The sequence below is a fragment of the Rhinolophus sinicus genome, chromosome 3 (assembly GCF_057876585.1).
Source record: "Rhinolophus sinicus isolate RSI-liver-muscle chromosome 3, RSI-T2T, whole genome shotgun sequence".
Classification (NCBI taxonomy): domain Eukaryota; kingdom Metazoa; phylum Chordata; class Mammalia; order Chiroptera; family Rhinolophidae; genus Rhinolophus; species Rhinolophus sinicus.
The window spans coordinates 23,758,595-23,772,617 of record NC_142503.1 but is presented as its reverse complement, the minus strand read 5'-3'; the positions used below and the strand labels follow the sequence as shown (position 1 = coordinate 23,772,617).

Below are 14,023 nucleotides of genomic sequence, written 5' to 3'. Positions count from 1 at the left end.
TCTGATGGAGTCAGAAAGTTCTTGTAGAGTTCTTTCATTTCTTTTAAGTCTCAAGTCTCTTTCTTCTTCTATCTGTGTCATTTCCAGGTTTCTATCTTCGATGTCACTGATTCTTTCCTCCATCTGGTCAACTCTACTACCTAAGCTGGTTATTTCATTCTTAATTTCTTCTATTGAGTTCTTAATCTCCAGAAATTCTATTTGGTTCTTTTTTAAAATTTCAATCTCTTTCGTAAAATGCTCATACTGTTCTTTAATTGAGTTTCTGAGTTCATTTAACTGCCTATCTGTGTTTTCTTGTATCTCGTTGAGTTTTTTCAGAACTGCAGCCTTGAATTCTCTGTCATTTAAGTCACATATTTCTGTATATTTAAGTGCCTTTTCTGGAGATTTTTCACTTTCTTTCTGAGCTATCTTGTTGCCTTGGTTACTCATGGCGATTACTGGTTTACTATTTCTCTTCCTAGACATCTACAGGAGTGACTTCTGCAACAAGTTGATAGGAAGAGGTCTTTCTTTTGTTCAGCAGTTCTGTTTACTCCTGCAGGGAACCGCCCAGATAGGTGGGGCCAGGGGCGGGGTGAGCTGTGAGAGGTGGCCCAGAGCAATGGCAGCGACCACCACCACAGCCTGTTCTGCTTCCACAGCTCTCTTCCCTTTGCCGGAACTAGTTGGGCTGTGGATTTGTGTTTGTGGGCCACAGTTCTCAAATATAGCAAATTTTCTGTTGTTTTGATCTGACACTGCTACTGTTTCGCTTCTAGCACCGGGCAGGTGGGGGCGGGGCGAGCTCTGAGAGGGGAGGGAGGGGGCGGCTAGTCTCAGTGCCTAAGGCTCCGTTCTCTGCTCGGCAGTGCGGGCTTAAACCACCGTTTTCAGCCTTTTTCCCTCAGTCTTTTCTCCGAGGTCTCTGCCGTGAGCGTTGGGTTCAGCCGTGTTATATGCTGCCCCCTCAGCCCTGTGGAGCCCTGGCGGAGCCCTAGCAGTCCGATCTCCCGCAGCTGCGGTAGTTCCGGGAAGCAGCGAGCTCGGCGCACTGAGCTGGGTCTGAGTCCTGCGCCCGCGGAGCTGCGTCTCCGCCCGCTTCTCACTTTCCTCCTCCCCCCCGCTCGCGCGCGCGAATCTCCCACCTGTAGGTGATTTCAGTCGGTAGTGGGCCTCTTCGTCTTGCCTGTCTGCTGTGCAGGGAGTCCTTTGTGGAGTTTTTGTTGTTCGATTCTTTGTAAATTCCAGGGGAGCTTTACAGAGGCTCACCTCACTCCGCCATTTTTCCGGAACGATCATTTCAAGAACTTAATAAAGTGTAAAACATGTATTCTGTCATAGTGAGACATGCTATATATAGTTTTTTCTTTTGCTATATATCAAGTTTGAAGCAATATGGAAACAAAATAGTGGATACTATTATGTGACTGAAGAGAGCAGGAAGAAATTGTAACTCGAATCAGTGATATAATCTAGTCATTATTGCTAAAGACATAAGATAGATGAGAGCAACAAATTTAAATGAGATTGCAGAAAGTCTACATTAAAATAAATAGATGACAAAGGTAAAATGTTTTGTGAGTTTATGCTTACTCTAGGGAAGCCATTGGGGGCTTAAATTATTCCGTTTGTATATTTTAGAGGTTGTAACTTCTGAGAGCTTTAAATCACTTATAACAGGAGGGAAACTGAGATAAATTGATAAGATTTTGGGAATTCAGTGAAATCTCAGTAAATTTTAGATTGAATGCTTTTATTTTCTGTGGCAGTAGTGATTTGGTTGGTCTATCTCTGATGCTGCTTCTTTTTGTGTTCTTTGATGCCTCACTTTATATCTTTACTAAGATAAGGACAGCAAGGGGTTGGCTTCTAATGCTATTGAAAAAGGTTTCACTATTGAAGGTATCAGAACTTATTTTTAAAGATGCTGTGACATAGACAATTGGCAGAAAGGAAATGAACATTTACTGGATCCTGCTATGTCAGGCACTGTATATATTGTGTATGTTATCACATTTAATGTTCATAGCAGCTCTATGACAAAGGTAGTGGTATTTATCGGTGAAAACACTGAAATTGAGATTTGGAGAGTTCAAATAACTTGTCCAAGGTCATATAATTAGCCTCAGAACGGTCATATAAACCCAGTATTTCCGATTGCAGCTCCTGTGTTGAGGCTTACTATGCCCCGAAAACTTAGGTGCCGTCCTTGGAAAATATAAAGTGCAGCAATATTATTCCTGCCTCATTTATAATGTTCTTAGATTTAAGAACATTTTAAAAGCCCAATTTCTTTTCTTTTCTCCTATTTGTTCTAACCTAGAATGTCTTATTCTTGGGCTGTATCAGTGGACAATTTAAGAAGAAGTATACCCACTCTAAAGGGACTGTGAGTTTTATTGCTGCCTTAAAAATATAATTTCCCTGAAACAAAAATTCTCTGAGTTGACTAATCGTGGTAAACTTGCATGTGAGAATCACACTAAATTTGCTCATTCTTTTGGGCTCAACATCTCTCACCTAACTACTCTTCCTCCCCACCTCTGCTTCTCTTCTAGCCACACTTACCTCTAATCTCGTTTCTGTGTGATTCTGGCAATGGATTTAGCTGGCTTGTCTGTATATAATAGGCTCCTAATGTGACTAAAATTCCTAACTTTCTAAGAGGACATAACAAAGCTATGAAATAGATTAAATGTGATTATTAACCTGCTATCTTTTATTTTTATGAAGAATGCTGACTTCAGAGAAAAAAATGAAAAGGAGTTGTATCATGTAAAACCTTCAGATTCAGAGCTTGGCAGGAGAAATGGAAAGGGTTAGAGTAAGAGAGAAATTATCCACTGAGTGTTAGTGTTTGCAAGTATGTCTAATAATTGTCATTATTTTGAAAGCTATATTTTACTAAGGGTTTATTGTACTTTTTTATTTGCTGGAGGAAAATAACCCAGGGTTGATCAATGACACCATTAATTTAAGATATAGTTTACAAAATAGGCTTTTGCATGTTTCAAAAGTTCTTTGAATAGTTGCAAATCATTTATACATTCATACAGTTAAAGAATAGTGTCATTTTTGCTGGTGTCAGAAAACCCACTTGATTTCATTTTATGAAATACTCTAAGAAATATAAATCTTTAAAGAAATTACAGTTTTAGTTTTATCTCCAGTTTTGTCCACTAGTTAAGTACTAGTTGAGAATACTCTTTAGAACTTTATTATCTCTGTTAGCTTACTGTTAATTCAAAAAGCATATTAGTATGTAACTTAAGAAACAGAAATTTAAGAGAAACTATCGGTAACTTGCAGGATTAGATGCAGACTGAGACATATCAAGCAATAGCTACCAGGAATGAAACTTGCCTAAGAATGGTCTTTTCTTTTGGAATTCTGAAATAAGGCCCTATGTATGTTAGATTCCATAAAAGCAGCAGCAGCAATGCTAGGTAAAAATTTACAAGAAGCCCCTCTTTAAAATGTTAAAAATGTGGATAGAAAGGAGCATATAGATCAGAGGGATGCAGACATGCAGATTTATTATTTTTTAACTTTGTCACATAGAATTCACTTTCAGTATTAGAATTAGCATCATGATACGTGTGTCCACTAAGATATGTCTAAGTCAGGCTGGTCTACTTAGATTTCATCAGTTCTGAAAAAGATGTTTGTCTTATTTACCATGAGCCGTAAGTTCAGCAAATCCAGTTTTCTGTTCTCAATTCATAGGGCTTCCTACTATGAGATTTCAGTTGATGATGGTCCATGGGAAAAACAGAAGAGTTCAGGGCTCAATTTGTGTACTGGAACAGGATCAAAGGCCTGGTGAGTAACTTGGGATGTTGCTTATCAACTTTTGTGAAGTATTTTAAGTAATGTAATTTGCTTGTTACCTCATAACGGCATATCTAAGGTCTCTGATACATAAGAGGTAGCCTGGTGGGGTCATGTTGGTTGGCTCAATTTCTGCTTCACTCATGGATTGGGTCTTGCCTTGACTTCTTAGATTACAGGTGCAGCCTAAATTTGGTCATTACTTGGTCATTATTTAGCCTACTGCACGAGGTTTGTAAAGAGAAAAAAGAAAATGAGAAATCTTTGTGGTACTATGTATTTTTTTAAATGAAAAGTGTTTTAAATAATAGTAAAGAAAGCAAAGTACAATACTGAAAACATGCTGGAGGTTTGTGCATTAAAAGCCCAACCTGAGATAACCTAGGGTCTCTTGTATCTTGTTTACCCTATAACCTCTTTCTGGGTAGTCAGTCTCTTCTGCTTCTTAGACTTCTGCCTCCCAGACTTTTATCTGTGGCAGCCTTCTCTCCTGAGTACAAAGTCATATTCTAAAATTGACTGGTAGGTAGAATGTTAATAGCATTTTCAAATTTAGTGCATTTAAAATTGAGTTTATTGTCTTCAGTTTTTCTGCCTGTGTTCCTTGTACTGCTTAATACACGTAGTATCACTGTTTACCCTGAGTTCATACTCTAGAGACAATACATTACTCCTCTAAACCTTGCTCTTACCTTCGGGTCTCCCTATTCTCCCCTCTACACATACCAGTCTCTGAATCCAGTTAGTTGTACTTCGGAAGTCTTTGACCCCCTTTTTCAGTTTCTACTGCTATTTGGTCCAAGCCTCCATCTTTTTGGTGAATATTCTTTATTCTTCAGGCTGTCATCCATACTACCAGCAGAGTAATGTTTCAAAAATGTAGATAAAATATGACTATACCACTTTTGTGCTTTAAAACTTTCACTGACTCCTGACTGTGTTCAGATTACTCAGTCTGTCAAATAATGACCTGAGGCCCTTGCCCTAGCCCGTCAGCACCCTGGAGACACTGCAAGCTACTTGCAATTCACAGCACAAGCTGTGTTCTCTCTGGGCTTTTTGTTTTTCCTCAGTGCAACTTCTTTCTGCAATGAATGTTTGAACACTCTCCACTTTCCATCCACTGGCTGAAAAATAGCCTTCAAATATCATTCTCTGTAGGAAACCTTAGTTCCTTTCATAATCATAATTAATCCCATTTTTGTCCTTCCCCAGCACTTTTTTCTCATTACACTATTATAGCACTTACCACATTATTATTTATCTAGTAAGCTAATACCCAGCTAGTTTGAGCAACTTGAGGCATTTAGGATGGTGATTAGTGTTTTTTCCCCCAGCTTAATTTTTTTGTATGCATAGCACAGTACCTAGTAGATATTTGTGCAAATACTTTCTGAATAAATGAATACACATTCACTAATACAGCTAAAACAGTGCTTATCAAAATGTGCTCTTAAGTTTGGATAGTATAAAATGGAGTTTTATTTCCTATTTTTCAGCACTACTTTTTAAAAGTTTTTATTGTGGAAAATTTTAAATATATACAAGAGTAGGCAAAATAGTATAATGAATCCCCATCTACCCATTAGCCAGATTCAGTTCTTATCCACTCATGCCCAATCTTGTTTCCTCTGTTCCCCTATCTCCTCTCATCCCATATTATTTTGACATAATTTTCAGACATCATATCAGTTCATTCATAAGTACTCATTAACTTAAAAATCTTAAAAAAAATCCTAGTCTTAGTCAAGTAAATGAACCTTTGGGAAAAAATGAAAAGTATTATTTAAAAAGATTGGTTAAGACCTTATTTTCCTGAGGGCCAGTGAGAAGAACTGTATTTCTAAAGTGACTTTTCTATTAATTATTTGAAACAATAAAATTAATCATATAATATGCTATAAAATTATTTTGTAACCATCTCATAAATTGAAAACATTAACAGCTATAATTTCGTAACATCTTTTCTGCTCAACATGGTGTGTTACTTGTTGAAAACTAGATTGAGAATTAGAAAGTTTCCCATATCCTTTCCCTTTTCTTCTCTCAGTATCCTCATCCTTTAAAAATGAGCAAAATGATTATTATTGAAAAGAGTACTGGCCTGGAAGTTAAGAAACCTGGCTAAACCACTGACTATCTTTGTCACTGTGTACAAGTTTCTTTTTCTGCAAAACGAGGGAAATGGAACAAATAAAATAGTAAGATTACTTTATCTTCTAAACTTCTGTGATTCTGTAAGTTACATTTTATGCATTATAATACAAACTCTCAGTTATTTAGCCCCTGTTCCTTTGAATATACTGTGCCAGGTACTTTTTATACCTTGACTATAATCCTTAGAAAAATCCTGCAAGAAAGTAGTATCTCTTATTTTGTAAAGGAAGAAAATGAGGCTTAGCAAAGACAGATAATTAGGCTGAGGTCACACCACTAGTAAGTGTCAGAACCTGGATACAGGCACAGGTGTGCTTGACTACAAAACCAATGCCTTTTTCATTGGAGAGGGGGAGCTCTCTAGACATCACCCTAGGCTGTATTGAAGAATTATCAAGGTAAATTTGCTAATCTCACTGAAATAGTGCTTATGCTAAAGGCAGTGGGCTTTGACTTCTGCCTTGTGTGTGTGTGTGTGTGTGTGTGTGTGTGTGTGTGTGTGTGTGTACGTGTAATTTTGATAGTTTTAGTTTTCAACCTTTCCATAGTGAGAAGAGCATAAAGAATAGCCCGTAAGTTGCCATGCATTCCCCCTTCCTCTGCCATACATCTTATAGTTGAGTCCTCTGTTGATGTTGCTTTGGCGTAAGTACGGCTTAGATTAGAATTTTCATCTTTTCTGTGTTGCTTATTGTATCCCCGGTTGTCTCCTGTGCTCTGGTATAGAACTCTCTCGCACTAACCATATCCTGTCTCTGCCATCTTGGTTATTCAGTCCCTGCGCAGCCTATGCAGCTTACTTCTAACATGTTCTGCCCTCCCACTCCCATTACTGATACTTCTTTTGCTACGATTGCATTTCCCATTCATCTTCTGTCCTTTTTCTCTTCAGAAAATGGGGGGAGAGAAGAGAATCCTACAGGCTGAGAGAAAGCTATACATTTCTATACGTTAATAATTTTTATCTTACCACACTACCAATTCTGTGCATTTTCTTTGTCCCAAACTAAGTATATTATTTAAATTCTCAAAACTACTCTGGAAGTAGGTGATTTTATTGTTCATTGATAGAGTATAAAGAATCTGAGATGTTAACTGACTTGCTGAAAGCTATGGGGCTAATTAATGGTGGAAAGCAGGATTTAAATTAATGGTGGAAAGCAGGATTTAAATTCTGGATGTAATTATAGATGCCTGACAGATCACTGGAAAGAAAAGAATAGGCTAGCCTGTTTCTTTTCATTCTTATACAGGAGATAAGTTTGTATTCCCATGTGACTTTCTCAGCCCTTGCTTTGAATATAACATGTGGAAATATATAACTTAAGGATACGCTAGTTGTTGTGACAGATAAACCCCCAGTATCAGTGGCTTAACACAATAGAAGTTTATTTCTTGTTCTTGTAAAGAGTGGGTGTTCTAATTGGCAGGTGGCTTCTCCTCCAAGTGGTGATTCAGGGAGCCAGGCTCCTTCCATCATGCAGCTCTACCATATTTTAAACAGCTCCTAAAGTCGCTGTGCTCATTTACATCAAGTCACAGGAGGACAAGCGTGGAGGCATGGAGGGTCAAGTGTAGGAGGTTTGCAAGACAGAGTTAGAAGTGCTTTCCATGACGTCCACTCTCGTTCCTTTAGCTAGAACTCAATCACATGGCTAGATGGCAAGAGGGGTTGGACAGTATAGCCTAGCCATGTGCCTAGGGGAGAAAAGGGGGATTTAGGAATTAAGTATCCCATCTTTGCATTTCCAAAAGTTCTTCTATGGGACATAGGACACAGCAGGTGTCTCTGAATTATTGCATTATCACCTCAGTCCTCTTCCTAGTTGGAACATGATTTGCTGCGGACACTGGGAGAAGTACTACAAAGTGGGATCACACATTTTTCCATTTGTTCTTAAGACTGCTCCCAATCCTCTTTCTCCATACATTCTGTCGTAGCACACTTAAGTAGGGTGAGGAGATGTTCTTAAGAGAGAAAGTTTTACTAGATGATGAAGCTATGAGACTCAATTTGTCTATTTCATTGTCTTTACTAGAAGTTATGTCTGATTTAAAATGGGAACTCTTAGAATGGTGAGGGTGTGGACCCAAGAAAAAAGTTGTCATGTGCTAGCTAACACCTGCTTAGTCATATAGTTTGTCTTTGATGTAGAATGCAGACCACTTCTAAAGGTAGAATGAATTGGCTGAGCTCCAGGAAATTAATGCCAATTTAGAAGGCTTAGTTTGGGTTGAATTGTGGTATCCCTAATAATAGGAATCTAGGAATATTAAAACAGACCTCTGTTGTTAAGTCTTAACTACAATGAGGAGATATTAGTTACCAAAATAATTTGCTCTTTATGTAATTCAATGCAACCCTAATAAACACAGTTCATTTTTATGTGACTCTTAGATGTACAATAGAGGGAATGCTAAAACAGTATCTTCTTCCAATAAAGTGGATATCCCGAGAAATTAGAGTATGACTTACACATACCCTTGCATTTGACATTTTCATTCAATGTTGAGTTCTTGCCATGAACCAGGTAGGGCCCCAGGTGCTTTACGTCTCGTAGTGTGTGATAGTAATAATAGTGAAATAGGTATTGTGGACCTCATACTAAACAGTAAGAAAGTCAGGACACTTAAAGTACTTTCTTACCACATAGTAAGAATGAACAAAGGTACAAAGGCAAGAATGAGCTTGGTGTGGTAGGAATGTGAAATTGGAGGGCAGACAATGGTGGAAAACAGAATAGACAAGGGCCAGATTCTAGATTTTTTTAGCATAGGGATTTGGTCTGTGAATGACCCCAAATTTTTAATGTAAAAATTTGTGTATCTGCATTTTTTTAAAGAGGATGTTTAAAATGTTTTCATATTTCTCAAAATGTGAAGAATGTAGGGTTAGAATGGTATATGGAGTATTTCTTACTCCTCCCCTCCTCAAAAAAATTAAGAGCCACTGAATTAGGTTAGAGCTGTGTGACTCATTAGGTTATTCCTTTTCATTAGGATGATCTGATGCCATATGAGAAGAGTTGTGAGGCAGTGGAATAATTCTGAATTTCCGAGAATTTTATTTTTTTAAACCTTTCCTTAACCATCTTTATAGACCCCAGGACAGCTACTTTTAAAAGTTATTCATGTTTGTGTTAACATCTGTTTTTAAGTTGTTAAGTAAGGCATCATACTGGGAAAAGGTTTCTAACCTTTTTTATGATTTAAAGAAATACTTATACATGTTGAAGAATGTTAAATAGTACAAAAGGGTATACAATGAAAAGCTAGTCTTCCTTTAATTTCATCTCTCTAATACTAATCTCTAGACACAATCACTATATATATTTTTAATATAAGTAAAACAGATAAGTAATATATATACTATATAATGCCTTTGGTTTTTTTTTTTTTAACATATGAGTTATCTCTCCATATCAGCACATGCAGTTCTATTTTATTCTTTTTAATATCTAGGTAGTACTCTGCTGTGTAGCTATAATTTATTTAATCAGTTTCATATGATATATATATATTTTATATTTGAGTTGCTTTGCTATTAGAAACAATGCTTCAGTAAATATCTTTGTACGCATCTTTGTGTATTGTGTGTGAGTTATCTTGTAGGATAAAATACTAGATTGAAGAATATGTTCATTTTAAATTTTAATAGTGCAGAATTACTCTCCGACTACAACTTCTACAATCCCATCAGTGCATGAGAATACTTCTTTTCCCATACCACGCCAATACATTGTTTGTTAGTTTTTAATTCTTGCAAATCTGAGAAAAAGCTTGTTTTAATTTGTATTTCCTTAAGTATGAGTAAGATTGAGCATTTTTTTCATATATGTCCATGAACTGTTTGTCCATGTACTTTTATACACTTTTTAAAACTGGGTGAGGTGGCTATTGTCTTTTTGTTGTTTTTTATCCCTGATAATTTCTCAGAGTTCTTTGTATATTAAGTAGATTATTCCTTTTTCATTTTTAGTATGTTTTTAGAATGAAACAAGAAAGAATTTATGTGGTATTTGTTTCTAGGTCATTCAATATTAACAGGGTTGCAACTCAGGCTGTGGAAGATGTTTTAAATATTGGTGAGTAGCAAAATTGCTATTAATACATTATATTTATAATATGCTATACATAATGTATATGTTTTATTATGTGTTTGCTATTATATGATACAAAACATTTTAATCAAGATATTTTCCCCCTTTCCTTTTTCAATAGCTAAACGCCAAGGAAATTTAAGTCTTCCGTTGAACAGAGAATTGATAGAGAAAGGTCAGTGACAAATGATCATAATTGCTAACAGTTTCATTTAAGTTCTATATCAATTTTAAGGATGTTATTGTAAACTGTGCTTGTCTAATTAGCAAAGCACTACTTTTTGACTCAAACATGCTCTTAATATCCCTTTAAATATTTTTAAATAAAGGTTTTAAAACTGGCCTTTATATTATGATTTTTGTCAGCTGTGAAATATAACCTCTATTGCAAAAACAGTGCAACTGCAGCCATGTCCTGGGGAATAGGGAGCACAGAAAAATACATTCCTGGCAAATGGGAAATGCACACCTAAACTCAGGGTGCCATTAATATCCTCTGAACAAAAAGGAATTCACTGAGCTGTGAATGCTTATCTTCATATTCACTAAGATGTCCTCTTTAACTATCTCCTACCAACTGCCCAGTTACTTCAGGGTCCTTTAAGAGAACTAGCACTGTTGGGAGACAGGATACTGACCAGGGAATGTGAAGATCTGGGTTCCAGTCCCAGACCAACCAGGCGCTCACTGTGGAACTATGGGCAAGACTCATTCTCCACTCCTCTGCTTCCGCAACCGTAAAATGGGGGAGGACAAGTAGATCACTGGTGCATAGGGATTCTTCAAATTTATTCTTTAAATTTTATTTTAAAAAATACTTAAAGCTTAAACTGAAAAACACATTCATTTGATTTGCATATGAAATTTTAACACTCCAAAGTTCACTCATCTACCAGGATCATTTTTGTACAGACATCAAACTAAAGCTTTTCTTACTGTCTCTGTTTAATTGAAGAGTATCCTAAGATTTTAAGGTAAATTTATTTTAAAAAACAAAAAAACCCAAACTCTTACTGTTGCATATGCTTACCTTTGTAAGGATTTTAAAAAATATATTCAGCTAAAATAAAATATAGACACAAATGGATATCAACATGTCAGATTGTAACTGTCATCCATCCATAAGCACAGATACTTGAATTTGAGTTATCAGAATAATTTCATTCCTGTTGGTTGCCTTTAAAACGATTTAGCAATACATGATAAAGTATTTTAGCAGTGTCAGTTCATTTATCTGTGTATTTTGGATTTCTACATAAGAATTCCTTGGTTGGGGAGATGGTTTGCCTCTAAAGTAGTTTAAAAACAGGGCTAAATCTCTGAAGTCCTTTTCATTTCTCTAAAATGGACTCTGTTTGCCCTCTCTCAATTTGAGACCTAAAAGATTATTTTAATCATGGCTTATGAGGTAACATTAGCATTAAATCTGTATCAAAAAAAGGAAAATTAGGCATTTATAGTAATTGATTCTTCATTATGTAATTTATCTTAAAACATGTATATAGACCAACTGATATTTATGTCAGGTATGTAAATTAATTTAAGGGTATAAGTGATTGTTTTTCCCTTAATAAACTGAACGAATGTTATTACACTGTGGATTTGAAGCTCTTCAGAAGCAATAGTGAATGCCAGTGCTGCAGTCACCATTACTTCTGGAACTACTTTCTTCAGAGCTAACACATATTTTGTGTGTGTTCCCAGAGGCAACTTTTTATTTTTGATAGTGAATTAGATTTTTTAATAGAAACCAAATAATTCAAATGAAATTTTGGTAAAGAAGTTAGATTATCTGACAGTCTTGTAATGTCTTTTAATTTGCTATTCAATTAAACGTTCTTTCAAGCCTCATTTCTTTGTCCAGTTGACTAACCAGTTTGTGCTTTGCATGCTAACTCTCACATGCCTCTTTGTTAGAGAGAAAGCAGGTCCCAGAGATTTCTGAAACTATCTTGAGTAAAGGCATTTTCAGTAGAGAAAGCATATGACTTGTCATTGTTTGAGACTGCATTTTGTAGCAAGGTTATTAACTTATAATTATGCTCATAAACTCTTTGACATGGTATTTTGGTAAGAATTTGGCAGGGGGAATATGGCAACTCAAGTTTCATTTTTGAGTGCCATAAACTAGTTCCTCTTATTTTTGTTTAATAATTAACTTTGTATTTTTTTTCCTTTTTCCTAAATGTATTTATTTCTTCTATATTGTCAGTGATGTAGGCTTCTGTGGGCTAATCTTGGAACCTACTCCTCATTTATAAGGTGTTTTGTTTTTTTTAATGGACTATTTTGTGAGTTCCAAGAAACTTGCTAGCAAACAGATCTTTGGAACAGAACTGCTTTTAAGTTGGGGATAGTTCATTTTGCACTTCTCAAGTTTTTTGAAAGTGCTAATATTTGGTTTTTCTTTCTTCATAGTAACAAATGAATATAATGAATCGCTGCTCTACAGTCCAGAAGAACCCAAAATACTTTTCAGTATTCGAGAACCAATAGCAAACAGAGTTTTCTCAAGCAGTCGTCAGCGCTGTTTCACCTCAAAGTAAGCTTCTAAACTGTGACTGACTGTTTTTCATCTCTTGTATTATAAAGCACACTTGGTTTTATAAGTATTCATTTCATTCAAACTAAATTTGGTGGGAGTAGAACCTTCGGTATCATGCTAACCAGGCTAAAATGGTATTTTCTTTCAAAACTTAATGTATCATTTTAGAGAAACTGAATAGAAGGAGCATAATTACTTAATTGGGTGATGTAGATTTGTCTTTTTTTTTTTTTTACTGCATTAAGACCACAATAAAATCGAATTATCATTTTAAAAGAAACTAACTGGAAAGCAACTTTTTTTCATATGCTGTGGAATAAAAGCAGGATAAAATTTATGTAAAATCTATATTGTATAGCAGTAAACCTTCAGAGAAGAATTCTTTTCCCTCCCACATCTGTTAAATTTGCGTGTTTTTTATTTTTAAGGGGGAGGATATACATAAATGAAAATGATTTCTTATTTTGTAAAGGTTTTCCAATTTTCCAAACTAACAAGAAAACTTACTATAATTATGGAAAAATGTAATCTGTTTCACGGCAAGCAGAGAACAGTTTAATTTGAAATTGCTGCTTATAGTGTGCATATTTTCTTTTTTGAAAATATATCATTGCTTTTTTTTCCAAGAAAGACACTTAAAAAACAAACTCATCTTACTTAAAAATCACTTAACTCATTTGAGAATCGATTTTAATTAATCAAGAAATCTGTACTCAAGACTCATTTAAATTCTTGCTTATATAAATAGGAGACTAGCTGCATGACTTTGGTGGTTGGAAAGTATTTCTTAAGCACATCATAGAAAGCATTTTAACAACCAAAGATTTACAAATTGAGTACATTAGGATTAAGAACTTGTACTAATGAAGACACCAATAAAAAATGAAAAGGCAAGCCACAGAGTGAGATATTTACAGTACCTATATCCAGCAATGGACTCATATCCAGGATATACAGAGGGTGCCAAAAAAATGTACACACAGTTTAAGAAAGGAAAAGAACTGTATTAAAATTGTAATATTCAATATTATACCGATAACAAAAGATGAATACAAGTCATGTGTATACATTTTTTTGGTAACCCCGCTATAATATATTAGAATTCCAGCAGAACAGTAAGAAAAAGACAGGTAACCCAATAGTAAAATGGCCAAAGGTCTTAGACAGGCACTTCACAAAAGAGGATAGCCAAATGGCTGATAAACATATGAAAAATGTCCTTTACCTTATTATTCACCTGGGAAATGCAAATTAAAACTACGTAATACGATACCATACACACCCACCAGACTGGCTAAAATACCAGTTGTTGGTATGGTGGAGCAACTGAAACTTTATACACTACTGTTAGGAAAATTATTTGGTAATTACCTACTAAAGCTGAATAATAGCATAGGTATATATC

General features: G+C 35.5%; 1 protein-coding gene across 3 annotated transcripts in view; it reads left to right on the top strand.

Annotated features, from left to right (window-relative positions):
• Window positions 1-14,023, top strand: part of NADK2 (NAD kinase 2, mitochondrial) — a 48,907-nt gene that overhangs the window by 31,906 nt on the left and 2,978 nt on the right. For 2 of the 3 annotated variants that reach the window (XM_019737223.3, XM_019737225.3), the window contains 5 exons: window positions 2,309-2,374; window positions 3,712-3,807; window positions 10,003-10,058; window positions 10,195-10,248; window positions 12,492-12,615. In XM_019737223.3, coding sequence (XP_019592782.1) covers window positions 2,309-2,374; window positions 3,712-3,807; window positions 10,003-10,058; window positions 10,195-10,248; window positions 12,492-12,615 — 396 coding nt within the window. The remainder of the gene's footprint in view (window positions 1-2,308; window positions 2,375-3,711; window positions 3,808-10,002; window positions 10,059-10,194; window positions 10,249-12,491; window positions 12,616-14,023) is intronic. The other variant, XM_019737224.3, reaches the window with a different exon arrangement.